Raw genomic sequence first — 17,977 nt, 5'->3', positions numbered from 1 at the left:
TATACTTTCGCGAGACGAGAAAACTTGGAAGGAAACGCAACACCGAGTTTTGGGTCCCTTATCGCTTTTCGGGGAAAATTGCGCATCTGGTGAACACGTGGGAAATCCAAAGGTGGTATAGAAGTTCGCGGGAGGAGCGGTATGCATTGAGTTAAGCTTTAATGAAGTTATCAATTGGTGGAGGTGCTGTCGTGTTTTGTGATGCCAAAGTTGTTCACTTTATCCTTTTAATGTTACGATACGGCAGGGTTAATGCGTTTCACTCGAGCTCCACGAGGTAATTCCATCTGATCAAAAGCAACAGTGGGACAGACGGCTTAATTAATTTGTTTTACGAGCTTCACGCTGCGTGGCTTTACCGCCTTACTTTTTTGTACATGTATACGTCCTCTCTTGGAAAATTGCACGTTTTTTTTCATAAAGAAGCATTCAGATGCAAGTTTGGAGGAAAAATTTGTAATTTGAAAAAATTTGTATGTAACTGCAATTTTTCGTTTCGGGAGTTGGACGCATTGTAGTTCGAACAATGCTTACGCGTGTCGTTTACCAGGACCAGTTTGTCTTTCATTATGGCTATAATAAGCATGTGGTTGATTTTCCTTTGGATGTTTGTTGGTGCATTCAAAATTAAATAGCTCCACGTGAACATTGTATCGAATCAACAGAAGCCTTTTACTATTGCGCGTATTTCTTGGGTGAAAAATAAATAAATATGTCAACCGAATGTCCTCGTACAGTACACCAGCAGATTTGATTGACGGACTCGCGTTTACCTACTCCTTTATTGTATACACGCACATAATGAGGTTATTAATTGCGAGAATCGTGGTGGGGACCATTTGTTAACTTTTGACGAAATTGCACGGTAATACGAGAGAGGTAACATTTACGAATCAACCGCGACTGCGCTAAACATCAATTTCGCAATTGATAATAGAGTTGTTATTGCTTAATAGAAAAAAAACAAACATGTTTACGCTCAAAATTACATTAATTTTCTGTAACTGTCATTCTCCCATTTCGTTTTCCTCCCATCAACGTAATTTCGTCAAATTAACGGCAATCATTCGTTGGTGATTGAAATATCTGATTAACGAACAAATCTAAATTCCCATTACTAATATACGTGCAAATGAACCCACACTCAGTGAAGTTTCCCGCGTGTACAGCTCTTCTTTTGCGCAGTTTTCTCAGTTTTCGAATTTTCCCGCACCCACCCTCGGGAACTATCTTCAAATTTTCCTTATCCGTTACACCTGGACCTTTTTGTACACAGGGACAAGGAAAAAAAAATAGTGAAAATCAAAAGCTCGGAGGGAGTGTTTACGCGCGTACGGCCAGGGAACTGAGAGTCTTTTTCCTCGACAGTTTCACAAAGTGGTCGCCCCTTTGTGAAATCACTTGCACTCCAATGGTGCACAAAGGAGCAAAAAACCCATCCTGGTTCGCTCGTGCGTCGCGATACTTTTTGCAATCGGGAGGGCACCCGCAAGGGGTGCCATTTTTGTTGAAAATTAGTGGGGCTCTGTGAAATTGCGTTGTTTCATGGAACCAGCAATTATTTTTCCCAAACTCTAAAAGAAAGGATAAATATCAATGATGGTAAAGTACTGCTTCTCCAACGAGAGGTCAATCGAAACGTCAGACGATAACTCAAAAAAGTATCCATCAGAAAAAAAAGGGAAACAGTCAATATGGAGCTCGGCAAACAAAGTACGTATAGGTTGGCCATTAAAACTCACCGTATCCGCGCAATCGGTCGGACAGACGCACTTGGCCTCACCGCTGGCGTCGCTCTCGCACTTGCCGTAATGATCGCACTTCTTGTTCTCGCAGCCATCTGTAAACAGAAAACGAAACAAATGGCTCTCAGTTGGCGATCGATCGGGCGAGTCTGACCATCACCCTCCTCGGCGCCGACTCCCTTTGTCGGTCGAGCTTTCTTTTCCCGATCGCGCTCGTCTCTGTTTATCTCCCTCGACTCGTTTGTGCGGCTAATTAATTGCCGGGAAAAGTGCCCATTCTTCAACTTTCACCAAGACCCTCGAGCTCTGCCCTACAGTTCCTCCCCCTCCCCCTCTTTTTACCATCTCAATTCGTGGCGATCGAGATTATCAATATTCATTGCTTTCGAGGTGTACTTTTTACCATAGTTGCTCAACTGGACAGGTGCACTTAAAGCCCCTTGTTAACGCGAATTACACGAATTATTTTACAACAAATATTAGGGTGGACATTTTAAAGCTCCCAATTTTCAACACCGAGGTCTCTCTGGTATCAACCTACACATGAAATTCAATTATGCAACTAAAAAAAAAAAAAAAAAAAAAAAAACCTTTCACTTTGACGTATGTTTATTTGTTATTTCTTCATATTTCCGCGTGATGCATTTGAACGCCGGAGTGAAATAATAATATTCTTTCCCTCCCCGCGAAACGCAAGCCGCGCCAACGGGGCGTACAATACATCCCGTGGAAATTTCAATTCCCAGCTTCCCAGGGCGACCCCGGGTTGATAAAATTAACAAGATACCTCATGCGCGGCAACACTGAATTTGCAATCTCGGTAAGCCCTTTCTCTCCACGCCCGTGAGTAAAATGTTTACGAAGGTGGGACCCGGGGAGCTTAGAAAAGGATCACCGAGAGAGATAGTCCGCTCGCAGGGACTTTAACAGCTTTCGAGGAGCATGAGGGTGGGCAGCCCTTAGAGTACAGGTGGGGTTCTCTCGGGTTTCTCCCATGCAGATACGGATCGAGGGGGTCTTTTTTCCGGTGTTTGCACATTTTCGAATTTTCCCGAATCATACATCCCGTAACTGGTAAGAACAGAGGGAAAGACGAAGAAAACGTAATTTCCCTAGCAGATATATCCACTTGTGTACTCACGCATCAGCCCACACATTTCGCGAATCCCTTTTGGATCAGGAAAAGCTCACGTGTCCTCCCCAATTTTATTTTATTTTTTTCACACCTTCAATCGTATATTTAATCGTGATTGGCACTCGCTCGAAATCCCAAAAGGCGATACTTAGAGGGAAAACACTTCAAACTGGAGTGTAAGGAGCCAAGCCCGCTTATGGAAATGTCCGAGCCGGACAACTAACAGTGACGCGCGTAACACCCACGTGTGTATGCTCATCCTCGAAGCAAACCTGCCCGTTTACGCGGATGCAAACAAGCTTCTTTTCTGTTAGTAGCTACAGTTAAAACCCCTTGATCATGCAATTTTCAATATTCAGAGTAATTTGTTTTGTATTCAGTTGGGCATCCCGGTAAAATGTCACCCTCGCTGTAATAAAACGACAAATTGGAATTTGAAAAATGTCCCATCGACACCAGCATCGAGCGGCGTATCGATTACTCGCGCGAGTTTATACCATGGCGTATAGTTCATTAGTCCACGTTAATTAAACGAAAAATTCCATGGCCGACAGGAAGGTGGGGCCAATTTGTTTGAGCGTCATTTCGCACACGCCATTATTGTTAAAAGCACCCGCGAGCTCCGGGAAATTTTCGATCAATCGCGCGCTCGAATATATTTTTTTTTCCCCCCACCCCCGACGGTCATCGCCGTCGGTATTTAGCCATCGGATTGGGGGAAAATTATTAACTTTCATCCCCGTCGCTCGGGGTAAATCGATAAAACACTCGGGCTCTGCGAGCCACTCGAAAAGCTGGTCCATCGAAACTTTTCATTACCCCCGTTGTATTTAATTAACCCAATCACTAAAGAGTGCGCCCTAATTGAAAAGTGAGCGATGAGTTTGGTATGAAAAAAAAAAAAAAAAATTATATTTGCATCAAGTTCATTCGCGATGTCTAATATTCAAATTTTAGGGCTAGTTTGTCCTTGTATAAGCAGGATACGAAATACTTGAATTTTCATTAAAAAATAAAAATAATTTGGGTAAAGTCATTTATCATCTACGGTTACTTACTGCACTGCTCGTGGTACAAAATGCGTATTTCACGCTTGCGTTGGCAAGCCTCGTAGCGAAGTTTGCACTCGTTCCCGTAAGTGATGCCGTCGTCGCCGCAAACGGGCTTGAATTCGTTGGTGCAACTGGGACACTCGCAGATGGCCTGATCGCCCTCTTCCACGCAAACGGCGCCCCATTGGCAAATCTGCAAAGGGAATGGTTCATGTTTTTTTTTTTTTTCTTTTCGTAGTATTCGACCTATTCATAGTAGATGGATATCGATGACCACTCCACACCATCAAGTGACGTTGTTTTTAAACTTCATTCCATCGATAAAGTTTTTAAAGTTGTTTTAAAATTACGAGATAGGAACCGTCGAGCTCAATAGTTTGTTGTACAAGTGGAGAGGGGGATTTCAATTTGGTTGGTTGGAGTGAATTTTTTTTTTTTTACCGGGTCAAGGATCTTTGTGAGTTAACGGGCTCTCCCTTTACTATACAACCGTACCAATCGTGACCGATATTTTTCAAGTACGCGGCTTTCGGCTCTTGATTAAAAATTTCATCGCGACCTTCCCTTCAATTAAAGGAATTTCTTTTTGTCCCACTACTTGAGATGAAAAAAGAATGTCTACTTTGTAGTTCTTACAACATTTTCTTCTGGAAATTTGGCACAATTATTGATTGAAATACGTCGATGGCTGGAGGAAGTAAATAAACCGCGCATTTCTCTAAAATCCTTTTAACCGACTCGTTGCGTCTATACCGGGAAAAATCAACGATCAGTACGATAGTCCTCGAAATCCCGAATCTCAATCTCGGAACCTCTCGGAAACCACCCACGGCGGCCCTCCACACGTCGACTCGGCCGCTTGGTAGCCTTTAAAAAGAGAAATCGTAGTGAGTACATACATACGCCCAAGAGCGGGGCAAGTCAAAGGCTAAACGCACGAACGAGCCTTTGACGAAAGTCCCACTCGAGAACGCGAGCCCTTGGTAATTCGCTCGATCGAGTTCTCGCACCCCTCACTCGTACGTACATCGATCGCTGCTTGCTTGGTTTTCCAAAGACGCGAGAGTTACAGTCGAGGGATCGTTTGACAACCGAAGAAACACACATTTTGTCGTGCCACCTGTCTCGGAGCTTTAATCATCCAATCACACGATTTCTATGTGGATTTATGGTACACACACTGTACACGTTAAAAAGAAAAGAAAAAAAAAGGTACAAACCTTCTCCGAGCAAGGGCCCTTGGATCCGCAGGTGCCGACGTAGGCGACCTCGATGCTAACTTTGGCGAGGCAAGCCTGCCGCCTGAGCTCGCACATGGACATGTAGGTGGTGCCGCCCTTGGCGCAGATCGGCTTCATGATCGGCTCGCAGGTGGGGCCGCACTCGCACTTGGCTATGCCGAACCGGTCGATCGCGCACTGCTCCTGGGGCCCGCAGTTGGCACCGTCGCATGGGTTCACCCCTAAACAGATAACGTGGCGACCTCGCCGTTGGGTTCTTTTTCTCCCCTCCCCCGATTCCTCTCACTTGGGACTTTTTCTCTCACGACCATCGAGACGTATATAAAAAAAAGTCACCAGTGAGAGGTCCTTTTTTTCCGTGGATTCGCCGGGCAAACGAAGACGAAAAATCTCATCGTTGACCGTCTGGTTTAGTCTAATTTCTACTGTTGTTAACGTACAGTCATGCATGTACAACTATCCGACAAAGTTAAGACACGCAAGCTGGTGCAAAGTATTCCATTTCAATGATTATACTCCGTGTGCGAAATACAATGAAAAAAAAAAAAAAGGTCTACGTAAAATTGTACGGTAATAGTAATTGTTTGCCACCACCCGTTGAGAGCCCAAGGGGCAAAAAAAAAAAAAAAAAAAAAAAATGGTTAGTCCATGCCGTGCGATCGATCGATCGACGAGACGTATTTGAAAAACTCACCCGAGTTGCAGGCGCCCTCGTAGACGGTGCGCAGGGACATGCGCGATCTGCAGGCCTCGAGTATGAGGTTGCACTCGTTGGAGTAGGTCTTGCCGTCGCTGCCGCAGACCGGTTTGATGTCCGAGCTGCACTGCTCGCTGCATCGGCAAGCCGGCTGCCTGGAATCGTCGAGCTGGCAGATCTCGGGCTCCGTGCACTGGACTCCCGAGCACGGGTCTGAAACGTCATCAACAGCTTTTTCATCAATTTGATTTTTTTTTTTTTTTTTTTTTTTTTTTTTTTTTTTTTTGCGTCAGGTATTATTGGGTGGGATGGGGGTTCCATCGATATACGATGATGGTCCATGTGCTCGAATGGTCCCTACGTGTCGTGAATCATCAAACATGAGCATTTCGGTCTAATTGGCGACAAACGCGTACGTGGAGCGATTTTGCGACGGCAAAGGGAGGAAGGTCTCTCGGCGAATCTCATTATCCATTTTCCCGACTCTTTGCTCCCTCCCTCTCTCTCTCGCAATTATCTTTCTTCGGAAGAGGAAGAAGGAGGCGGGGGGGGGGGGATAGAGCACGGCAAGATTGTCGAGAAATTACACGGTATTCTCGCCCTCCATTCGAGTGAGACAGTGATTAATAACCCGCGCAAGACCGAGAAAGGGGAAAATCTTCTGTATGTATGTATACCTACGGTATAGCTGTAACCAATATCCGTGACAACGACGATTATTGCTGTGATAAGTGTGACACGGGTTTTCTTTTTTTTTTTTTACCTTTTTCATCGTGGGTTTGATTGTGGGGGTCATTGCTCGTTAAATGGGATATTGTATACGAAAGTTTTTAAATATTTTTAGACTTTGCCCAATAAAACTGTACAGTTAGTTACCAACAGCACAAAAATCAGTTGGTGTGCCTTTTTATGGTTGTTTCCTCTTTTAAGGGACGTCTGATTTCAATATACACATATTAATGCTGTTCATCAATAATTAATCAGCAAAGAAGAATTTTAATCGTTACTAAGAAAAAAGAAAAATAAAAATCTTCAGCCGGTACTAATAACACAAACAATTGCCCAACAGCTCGAAATTTTCCGAGTACATGTATAATACCCAAAAGCGTCCACACCGTCCAGAGAGAGAGTGAGTTTATCTGCCCGCATGATCCTCCGCACCTCCTCTCTAAATCCATGTAATAGAAAATCACAGCCAGAGGAAGAAGCGAAGGGGGGGTGGGTGGAGGAGGGTTTGGACGCGATATTAGTCAAAGTTGTATCGTGTACTCTCTCACCGAGGGACGGTCAGCCGGCGAGGATAACGGATTTCGCGGCCGAGATTAAATAATCTTCCCCGGGGCCCGAGCGAAAGGAAGGAAGGAGGGAAGGAAGTCCACGTATACATTGCAAACATTCGTGTAAATACCAACGTGCGTGTGTACACGTAAATACGTGTATGGGTGGTACGGAGGGGGAGGGAGGTTGCAGCAGTGGCGAAGCGTCGAGGTGTGCGGTGCTCCGAGTTACAGTCCACCGGAGCGGCTAAACTCCTTCGCGCACACACACACCTAATACACCTCTCTCTCTCTCTCTCTCTCCAGTTGCTCTTATATTTCACGTGTACCTCTCGCAACGCGTGTGTATATAAATATAGTGGTATACCGTTACCACCGTGTAAACTCCCAAGGGATATGGCAGGGGGGAAGGATCAGCTGACCCGTGGCAGTGGCTGCGAGGCTAGCTCGACAAGGGAATTTTGCCCATTTCGTGAACACGTATACCTTTACATACACGGCACAACACGGAGTTTCCTTTGTTTTTCTTGCCTGTCCAGGGGTGTACGAGCCGCCCTCCACTTCCCTTAAAACTGTTTCGCCGAGATTTTGCGTCTTTGCTATGTATATAGGTACTCCGGCTTCGAAGAGTTTTTGCCCGAGATCTTCGAGGCCGCGGCACACTTGCCGACCTTCGAGGGATGCTTTGCATAACTTCTCCCCCTTTTTCGGTGGAACCGGAGGATCGATCGCGTTCTCCTCCGATTTTAAGCGCCTCGGGCTCTCCACAGCTGTGGTCGCGACATGCGGTTGAGACGTACACGACGTTTGAGCTTTTTTTCTTTCTTTTATTTTATTTTATTTTATTTTTTTTTTTTCCCACGTTGCTCCAAAACTATTGCAAAAAACTTTGATGTGCGCGATATGGAAATAACAATTACCCCGCACCATCCCCACCCCCGCTTCATTTGAAATTAAAAGGAGCGCGTTTGTGCAACATTAAGCCGCGACCCGCGTCCTTTCCGCGTCCCTTCAAAAGAAACTGCGAGCGGAAAAGAAAAAAAGGTGGGGGGGGGGGGAAACGGCGTGTAATCACCCAGAGCCCCTCCCCTGCCCTAAATCATCCCTGAGGTGCTTCATATGCATAAGAAAGCCCGAGAATCAAACTCCCTTGCTCCACTGGGCCGGCCTCCGGAAAAGAATAACCCGGGCACAAAGGGAGGTAACCGAGTTAGTCCCTCTGTACCGTACCCACTGCTCTCGCGCGCTTCTACACTCGCAATTTTCCGCAAAGCGCCTAATACCACACGCGAGAACCGAAATAAAAAGCTCCGCCTCGAGGCTTATGCTGTTAAACGACGCGGGCGCTCGCGTTAAGAATAAAACTAGGAGGGTATATATTTGAGTGTGACTGTACGACCCTGTATGTAGGCGGGTCTACGTTTTTTGGGAGGGTTGCCTTTGAGTTTCCAGGGGTAACTCTAATGGCTGAATAATCATCGCGAAGAAGCACCAAAGAGCCAGGTGAGCCCGTCCGTTCTCTTTTATCGCTAAATTAAAAGCTCGGTGCGAAGGAAAAAAGAGTAAGGGAGAGTACCGAGGAGAAATCCCCGCACGTCGAAAGCGTCCTGCTGCTCCTCCGAGAGTTGCACTAATCTTCCGAGTTTCGTTAAACTTTCGTGTCGGCACTGCCGTGGTCGTGTCTCCTTTCCTCCCATCCCCTACTTTTTTTATTCCCGTCGCATCGACTCTACAACTTTATGTATCCTTTGGTTGTGTTCTTCCTTTTGTCGAGTGAACAAGTCGTCCTGCGACGCCTGTATATCATGACTCGGGGAAAAGCCTGGGCCCTCTTTGAGCCATTATTTCCCGATACGAGCTCGATGGATACCCGCGGCCGATCGTTAATTCCGTCCGCGGCCGCAGACTCCGTTCATTACGTATAATGATCTCATTAGGGGATCCGTCGGGGTGGACTTTTGTCGGAAACCGCTCGAGTGAATCTACCGTCGTCGCGGCCTGGCTCGAGCGAGTTTTTACAAAGTTGCGCTGAAGCTTTTTTTTCTTCTCCGCGACCTATATATACATGTATATACTCTGGAATGACGTGGCCGAGATCAAACTGTCGCGAAACTGCAAGCGGCTCTTACATACCGCGGCTTCCTTTTGATATCTATATACTTGGGGAGGGAAAAAAAACCGTCTACCTTATTCCTGGTCTGTACGAAGATGCGACACACTCTGGGACTGTAAAAAGCCAGTGGCTCTTCGGTTGGAGGGAAAAAAAGAACTCGGCAAACTTTTCCCCTTTTTGGTGATCGGTGCGCACACGTACAAACTCGCGTTTCGTTTGATCCTTTCGCGACGGCTTGACCCACTTTTACGTCCCCAGGGACTTTCTTTACGGTCTCGAGTGCGAGTACTTGCAGATATGTTATTTCAATATTGTGCTCCTTTTCCCTTTGTGGCCGATATAAAAAGGGAGTCTAGTCCACTGCATTTAAAAGTCGCGCTGTTGATTTTTTTTCCTAGTGAGCGCGTTTAGCGTACTTTAATCGTACAGCAGTTCTGGTCGATTTTTATCGTACGCGGCGACCGGAGACAATGGTGGGGTAATATCCGCCGTGGACCGCATTCCCGCTCCTCTGCGGACAAAGGCTACCGAGGGAGGGAGGACGAAACAAAGAGAAAATTACGGACCAACGCGATTCCGAACGCCATACACGTTCGTTTCGCCCGGAAAGCTCGACGCTTTGGTTTCATTCTCTCTCTCCTTTTTTTGTTCGTTCTGCATAAATAATCAATCCCAGCAGATGGAAACGCGTGGTAATGAGTACGCATTGAAAATTTAGTTTCGATTTTTCCATGCTCGCGGCGCTGGGTAATAGAGTTTGTCAAAGGGGGTGCGCGTCGCAGACTTTGGGTGAGGAAGGAAACGAGGATTCTCGGGGAGATTAGAATCGCGTACCCGATGGAAAAAACGTATAGGAGCGAGTCATTTTGTTTAACAAAGTTGCTCATCGCCACGCGTGAGGGGTAAATTGCAGCGACTGGCAATCACTTGCGCATCACTGTAAATTCACTCGAGGACACAGTGCTCGGGCGGCTCATTCGATCAAATGACTCTGGTTCGGAGTAGCGCGATACTATACACCCGGGGGGCTTGCCGCAACTTGAAAAGGCAGTCATTTTCTTAATTAAAGAAGAAGACCGAATAACTATGACGCATGGCGCGATCGACGCTATCGAGTGATTAATCCCGGGGTATCGCGGCGGCGCGTCGAAATTCAGCTCGAGCGCGTCTTTAATTAGAGCGAGCGACGAGCCGGATCCCGGGATCAACGGTCGACATTTACGACTCGTCCACGCGTGCGGCTCCGATGTGACGTACCTTTTCGACGCCTAATTGAAAAGGACTCCCCCATCAGCGTAATAGGAGCCGTGCACCCCGACAAGTGAGCGCCAGTGTCTTTGTACACGCTTGCACGTATAACGTACGAATCTTTTCGCCGTTAATGGAATTAAAATCGGAGCAGAGTGCTGCTTCCCCCGAGGGACCACCCTCCCCCTCCTGGTGAAGTTTTTCCGTGAGTTTATTTTTTATTGGCACATTATCGATGGAAACATAAACATATATAAAAAAAAAAAAAAACTCCTTTAATCGTGAAAGCACGATCGCGTAAATATAATCGCGCTCCACCCGGTACATGTAGATGCCAGGGCCATTAGTGTTAATTGCGAAACAGAACGCGAGGGAGCCTCTATAGCCTCGTCGCATCTAGCTGGGCCGTCGATCGCTATACGTATATATTATACACACGGCAAAGGCAAATGTTTAATCAGACAGCGGGTAAAGTGGCTGGCTGACGCAACGCTGAGCGTTACTACTGCCAACCGGGGACGCCGTTTACTTAGGATTAAGGGGCTCCTCGACTTTTGTCCCGCGGTGTGTTTGTACGTCGGGGAGCCTTCGCTCCATGGTTGTTCGATTCTTGGAGTTTGATGGTCACGTCGTCTCTGACTTTTGTTCGAGTTGATGCTTTGATATCGGATTATTCGCTCCGACGCGGTGTGTACTAAAAGGGTAGGAGATGGGCAAAAGATAAAGGGGGGAAAAATCTTGATAGTCATCGCAGCTGGGGTCGCACTTTAGGGGAGGGTGTAATACTGACAGTGTATTATATTATATACACTGCGTTGCTCAACTGCAGCACCACCGGGCCGTGGGTTATTTTCGTCTTGGCAGTAGTTCCTCTCGGCCGCCCGGCAGTGGCGCTTTTCCATTATCTCGGCGGGAGATCTCGGGGGATTTCGCGAGACGGTGCAGGTGAAAAAAAAGAACGGAGGCTCGAGAGGTGGCGCGTGGGTGTGCAGGCACGTAAACGAGAGAAGCCGGGGGGAGGAGATTAGCCCGGTTCTCCTTGGGTATAATGCGATTTCTTCCGTCCCTCTTCACGGGTTACGAGTAAAATTGCGTAAAGCGCCTCCGAGAAGGCAGTTTTTCTTTTCCTCCGGTGGGACGCTGTGTTTAATCCGTACCGTGGCAGGAGGGCCGGGGCTTGCTTCGACGCCTCGGTGCCCTAAGCGATTGTCGTTTAATTAAATTTTTTACTATAAAAGGGGAAAAAAATCCTTAATTTAACTATTTCTTTTTTTTTTTCGTTCAACAACAAAGATTATCGGAACAGGTAAGTGCTGAGCTAAAAGATCCGCGGAAAGTCATCCAATGGACGTTTCACGTATACGACTCTACCCGAGCTCCTTTCGTCCTGTTTTCTCCGGCTTCGTGTCCTCAACGTCTCAGGCGTATATACATGCGAGACCTGCATTTCCACTTACACGAATTCCCCGGTCGCTGTCGCAGTGTCGCGTGTCTCCCGTCCCGGGGAGCAGGTACAGGAAAGGGGTCAGTCTCCCGCCAGCGACAGTGGGCTAATTTGTCATTGTCTCTCGCTCGGGCGTGCGTGCTCGTACCTATGCGCGCATCTCGTATTTCCACCGGCTGTCAGGATCGACGGTCCAACGAGCCGTGAAAAACGACGTATTAAATGACGCGACACGCCCGCGCGCTCGTCCGTGTACGTGCGAACGAAATTTCAATTTTACCCCCAAAAAAGGGGTGGGAGGACGCGACGCATGTGTTGCGGTCGGCCGAGAGGACGGGGGGAGGGGGCTCTGTTTTTGTATTTTTGCTATTCGATGCGTCAGTGATGGGAGAATCGATCCGCACGGGTTGGTGACTGTATTTTTTAGGGGGAGGGGGTTGATGATGCGTTTTTGCTACTCTAATGGGAGGGTTTTATTTTTCAAAGCAATAAAGGGAAAAAAGGCTTTTTTTTCGGTACCGCGTTTCAAAAGGGCATTTTCTTTATAGCTTTTCCACGTAAACATGTGTGTCGGATGAAAAAAAAAAAAAAGAAAAAAACAGTACAAAATAGGGTATTTCAAAGACTTTTTCATCTTTTGATACGCGATCTGGCTACACATGCCGGTGTCCACAGAGGAAGACCGGGTGCAATTAATATTCGCAGAGCCGCTTAATCTTCATCAAAAAAGCATTCGAAAGGGCAAAGCAAAGCGCAAAACAGAACAGCAGCGGTGGTGATTAAACGCGCGTCGCGCAAACGCGCACGTGTGTACGTACACCGTCGGCCTCCACAAAATGCCTATCCCATTTCAAAAGTCAAAATTGAAAAAAAAAGCGCCGTACCAGTGCATCGTACACAGAGTGCACTTTTGCGCGACGCGCGTTTGTTCTTGTTCATCGTACACATATACACCTACATTTTTCCGCGGAATCCCGTCCTCTCCCCCCCCCTCCGGATTTTCTTCCCTCCTCTTTTTTGCACGCGGGCGAGTATTGGCGCGCACCTGTGTCACGTATACCAGCACCAAGGGATGAGGGGGAGGGGAGCACAGAGACAGAGATAGAGAGGTGGGGAGGGGGAAGCACGAGAAATTGGTTTTAGGAGGGAGGAGGAGGAACGTGTAGCCGGCCTTATTGTGCGCCGGCTGAATAATAGCCTTCGATACTGGAACTGTTACTGCTGCCGCGGGCGCGATCGTGCGCTCTGGGGAGCGGGAGAGCGAACTCGGGAAATCTATGGCCCCTCGATACATTACATTTTTGCGAAATATCCATACACGCACGCCTTTTTCTCTTTCTTTCTTTCTTTCCCTCCTTCCTCCTCCCCCCCTCCCCCCGCCTCGCTTTATAATACCGACGTTTCCGTCGCCTCGAGCGCTCATCTACTACTGACACGGCTACGTTCTTTTTTGTATTTGCCATTCGCGAGGTATACTCTGTAATAATATCAGGGGACGGGAAGTTTGACTCTTTTTTTTGCCGTCCACCCTATTCTTACTCCATATTTTTTTTTTCTCACGAATAATGGAGGGAGCAGAGTTCGTAACGAGTCGGATGTCCCGGATACGAAGTGTCTTTTCAAAAGGTGCAAAATATTCACGGCCAGATGCAATGGGATGGCGTATACCAAAGTCTCAATCGAACAGGAATAAATGAGGGGTGAGGTTCGTTAAGCAATTGCTCGAATTTGTCCCATTGGAGGTTACTAATTTGTATGCCTAGTTTGATGAGGTGGGCAAATTAATGATAATCCACCTGAACGAAGTTACTCGACTGTCACGTGTGTGTGATTGTTTGATGAATTTTCGCATACGATTATCATCCGTTGAATAATCTCTGATGGTTAGTTACGCGTGTAATTACTCATCGTTACACAGTCCAAATTTCTATACAGAACTATTGTTTCAGACCCAAATTGATAAAAAAAACACACACACCCCTTGAAATAGTAATTATGGAAACAAAAATGCAACAAGTGCTCGTAGATATTTTTGCTCGTATAAGTGCACTTACCGCATTTGCCGCGAAAGGCAATGCTAATGTTGGCTGATTTGGAACAGGCGACACGGTTCAGGTCGCATAGGCTTGGATAGTCGGCACCGTCGCTACCACAGACCGGGCCCGCACCCTCGTGGTCCCCAAAGTTTGGGCACGATTCCATGCACTCGCACCTCGCCTCTGTTCCATCCTTGCTGCGCACACATTGCGAGCCCAGAGTGCAGTTCAACTTGTCGCAGGGATCTGGCTTTTCTATAACAGAAACGATAAGGTTCGAGGTTTATTACCAATTCGTGTTTTATACAGTTTTAACAGATAACATTGTTGTATTTTTTTGCTTCATCAAGACAAATAGAAAAGTTTTACCTTGAATAATTTTTTAAAGACTAGTATTTTTTATTTGTTTGCAAAGGGGATTAGACAGTAAAGTAAAAAGTGCTTGGAGTAGTATAGTTCGGAAATAGTCAGCCGTAACCAGAGAGATTTGTTGGTTCGAGTTCTTTGTCTTATTCGTAAGATTTCAACTCATTCAGTAGTATGAGCTTTTAATAGTCAGACGAAGTACATATGGTTTATTTAGTTGTTTTTTTTTTCGATATAGTTCCAACTTAATCAGTAGTACAAACTAAAAATAGTCAGACACGTAGTATCATTTTTTTACGTAATAATATTTTTTCAAACTACAGTTTTATGAGTGCTACCAAAAATAAGAAGTATTATAATCTTAAGTAGGGTTTTGTCATTTTGAGACTGTTGAAATTGTAAGTAGTATACACAAAAAATGGTCAGACGAAATGAATAAGATGTATCACAGAATCACTTTTTAAAACTCATAATCAAAATCAGAACCTAAAATCTCCAGACACAAAGACTTGGACTATGCAAGTTTCAGTTTTACACTAAAATTAACAATGATGTAGTTACAGCCTAAACGAGTCAGACAACATTATTCTTATTTCACTACAGAATCTAGGCATTAAATTCCATCCAAAAACTTTTTCAGTAGTGCAAAGTGAGTATATCCAGACAAAATCGATGGTTCTGTTGACTCGTTATTAATAGTATCAAAAAACAGGAACTCCATAAGACACTGAATGGAAAAAAGTTAATTCGTACAAAAACGCTCATTAAATTGTATACCTGCAGGCAAAATGTAGCAACTCCCAGCCAAGTTCAACAGCATTAAAACAACAGCTAGTGGTTGGAGCTTCATTTTTTTTTTTTTTTTTCCTATTGCACACACGTGATTTACGTAAGTCTCTTGAAAGCGTATTGTAATTTGTGCTTTTATTCGACACCCGTGCCACTGCAGGTAGATGAATTTAATTGTCGCTCTCACTTCGACGACCTGAATCAAAGTACACCACCAGCTCGCATACAAACACAATTCATTATCCGTGCAATCAAAAGCTTAACAAAACACGCTAGAGGCAAAGGATCGTGCGAAAAAGAGACCCACTTAAAGGATTACGCTGTTGTTTCGCGCACACCGGGAGTAGAATGTCAGAGGGTGGAGGGGCAACATTTGGCCGATCAGGGGAAACTGAACCCCCCCCCCGTTCCGCAATTCGATTATTAAAACCGCCGAAAATGCGCCAATCAGTAATGAAACGCCCAAATAAAGCGATTAATTATTTCGGACGATAAACGCGTTTGTTTAGCTGCGGATCAATGGCACGCGCGAGCTGCTGCCACTGTGTCATCTTTCGTGCGTACTCGTTGCCCCATAACTTTGGGCATACATAGATTTATACACACGCGCGCGCAAAATGACCGGCACCGCAATTACGTTGATGCAATATTGAGCTGTGCAACCTTTGTACATAAATCAGATGGCAAATGTAGTTGACGTTTTGCACGATGGGCATACGCAGTGCAGCACACACAATACGCGTTAAAACTACGTGTACGTTTCATTTTTTTTTTTTTTTTTTTTTTGCAGAGGGCAAGAGAGCTTATACTATTGTAATTGAATGTCCGGGCGCGGCATGCACGTGTATTTTCGGACTAGATGGACTTTTCATGCATCCAAAGGCTTTCTAATTTGCTGATAACGAGGTTTGCATGTACGTACCGGTGCCTTATTTGGCAGATCGAAGTGTTTGCTACTTTAAGAGAATGTATATTTAATTTACCCTTTTTGCGAGCTGCAGGATATAGTTTAATTGGTAAAAAAAAGGTTCGGGTTGGCTCAAAGTAACCCTAATCAAACAACTTGCACAATATAAAAATAACAGTGCTCGTATATGCATTTTAGCGAAAGAAAAAAAAAATTAAAATCCTCGCACGTGTGTCAATCAACGCCCACCGCGCATCATCAGGATGGCCCCAAAATCGTTTGCCTCGCAATTCCGCATCCAGCTGAATAATTCATCGAGGCCAGCGCGCACCCTCCCACTCGGTCCATTATGGTACACTGCTCGTCCGATCCTAAAGTGGCTAGTTTGGCTTTAGTTAATTAACAATTACAAACTTAAAACTGAGCTAATTCGAGTTGTCGCGCCCGTTTCCTCCGCAGCACGATGAATTGAGGGTGTGCAGCTGCAACCGCTAATCTCACCCCTTTTGCCCGTGGAAGATCTTGCGCCTCCACTCTCTTTGCTCTCCGTTCGGCTTCCTACCCGCTAATTATTCTTTCGGCCAAACTCCTCCGCCCTCACCTCCTATCCTCCCTCTCTTTACGCGCGTACAGGTGTTCCGAAACTTTGGGGACAAGGTGCACCTTGAGGATGTAACTCCTCCCCCTTTTTGCATATACGTTTGATCTCGTGAGTGTGCAAAACTGCTCGTACAAGTTGGTCCATACGCTACTTCCGAGAGATTTTTTACCACCGACTCTTTGGTTTTTGTTGGCCGTAAGGGAAAATACACCTCATAATATTTTAACTATATATAAGGGTTCAAAAATAGGTCAGATTGGTTGGTGGGCACCTTTTGCCGAAGCAAGGGCAGGTCGATGAGTTTATGTTGGAAATGACAAAAAGCGGGGAGATATCAGATAAGACTTTTAATTAAAGCCTCGTAAAAAGAGCAGCTGGGGGTGAAGGGCAATGAAATCTGTCGCGAGTCTCTCTCGTCCTGGCCACTCGGGAGCAGATTGCTTTCGCACGCTTGGCCATAAGAAAGGCACGGGGTGAGGAGGAGGAGGAGGAGCGTTTAGAGGCGACTTTTTCGCAATTACACGAGTTTTATACACGCAACGTGGGCTCGTAACGGATTTCAAATAAAAGTCGGCGAGCTGTGTCGGCTTTGCGTGGGGGGGGGGGAGGGAGAGTGAATGGCCTGGCTACACGCGCGAGGATTTATACCGTCGAGGTTAATGCAATTTATACGAGTGGGGGAACGTGGACTTTGTAATGAGGTTGTCCAGTTATTATTACAATGTCAGGCTGGAGCTACTTTAAGGGCTCGCGGGACCATCGTTGCTCGAGGTTAGCGTGGCCCGTAAGTGGCTGTATCTTTTTTCTGTTTTTACGAATTTTTTGATGCGTAACGAGATTTTTAATCAATTCAGAGGGAAAACTCTATAGTTGTGACTGTAGTATTATCTAGTCTTTTGATGCTTGTGCAATTGAAAATATGGTATCCGGTATTTATCTGTACTACGCAGTACTTACATACATATATGTACGGATGAAAAAGATTAATGGAATATTTGATGGCATTTAAGTGCTTTTTCATCCATCGTAACTGTTTATCAAACATTCATTTGATAATCTTTCGTTCATCCAGTTCGGATTTGCAAAGAGAAAATCATCAAGTTCAGCCATTGTTTCACGTTGAGAGATTATTTTATTTTTGTAAGCCATTCGTAGCTCTGTTGGGTGCACCATAACTCAACACATTACGTATGCACTTCTACCCACGACGAAAAATAGAAAATAACCCAACGGACTCTCATGATCGCGCATCTACGGCCCGGTCGAAAATTCGACTCTCCCCTGTATACCCCTGCTGCGATTAATAATCCATTTGGTAGCAGGAGC

At 45.7% G+C, this 17,977-nt stretch overlaps 1 protein-coding gene across 3 annotated transcripts in view; it reads right to left on the bottom strand.

Moving 5' to 3' along the window:
• LOC106641087 (agrin) overlaps window positions 1–17,977 on the bottom strand; it is a 199,034-nt gene that overhangs the window by 11,548 nt on the left and 169,509 nt on the right. For 2 of the 3 annotated variants that reach the window (XM_089591901.1, XM_089591902.1), the window contains exons 6-10: window positions 14,007–14,243; window positions 5,868–6,083; window positions 5,153–5,394; window positions 3,939–4,125; window positions 1,711–1,840 (exon numbers count right to left, since the gene is read on the bottom strand). In XM_089591901.1, the coding sequence (XP_089448027.1) occupies window positions 1,711–1,840; window positions 3,939–4,125; window positions 5,153–5,394; window positions 5,868–6,083; window positions 14,007–14,243 (1,012 nt within the window). Of the gene's footprint in view, window positions 1–1,254; window positions 1,263–1,710; window positions 1,841–3,938; window positions 4,126–5,152; window positions 5,395–5,867; window positions 6,084–14,006; window positions 14,244–17,977 lie in introns of all 3 variants that reach the window. The other variant, XM_089591903.1, reaches the window with a different exon arrangement.

The sequence above is a fragment of the Copidosoma floridanum genome, unplaced genomic scaffold, assembly GCF_036245765.1.
Source record: "Copidosoma floridanum isolate Cflo_tuat_1 unplaced genomic scaffold, Cflo_Japanese_pri ptg000014l, whole genome shotgun sequence".
Taxonomy (NCBI): Eukaryota; Metazoa; Arthropoda; class Insecta; order Hymenoptera; family Encyrtidae; genus Copidosoma; species Copidosoma floridanum.
Note: the sequence above shows the minus strand (reverse complement) of the source record. Positions and strands in the feature narration are given on the sequence as shown.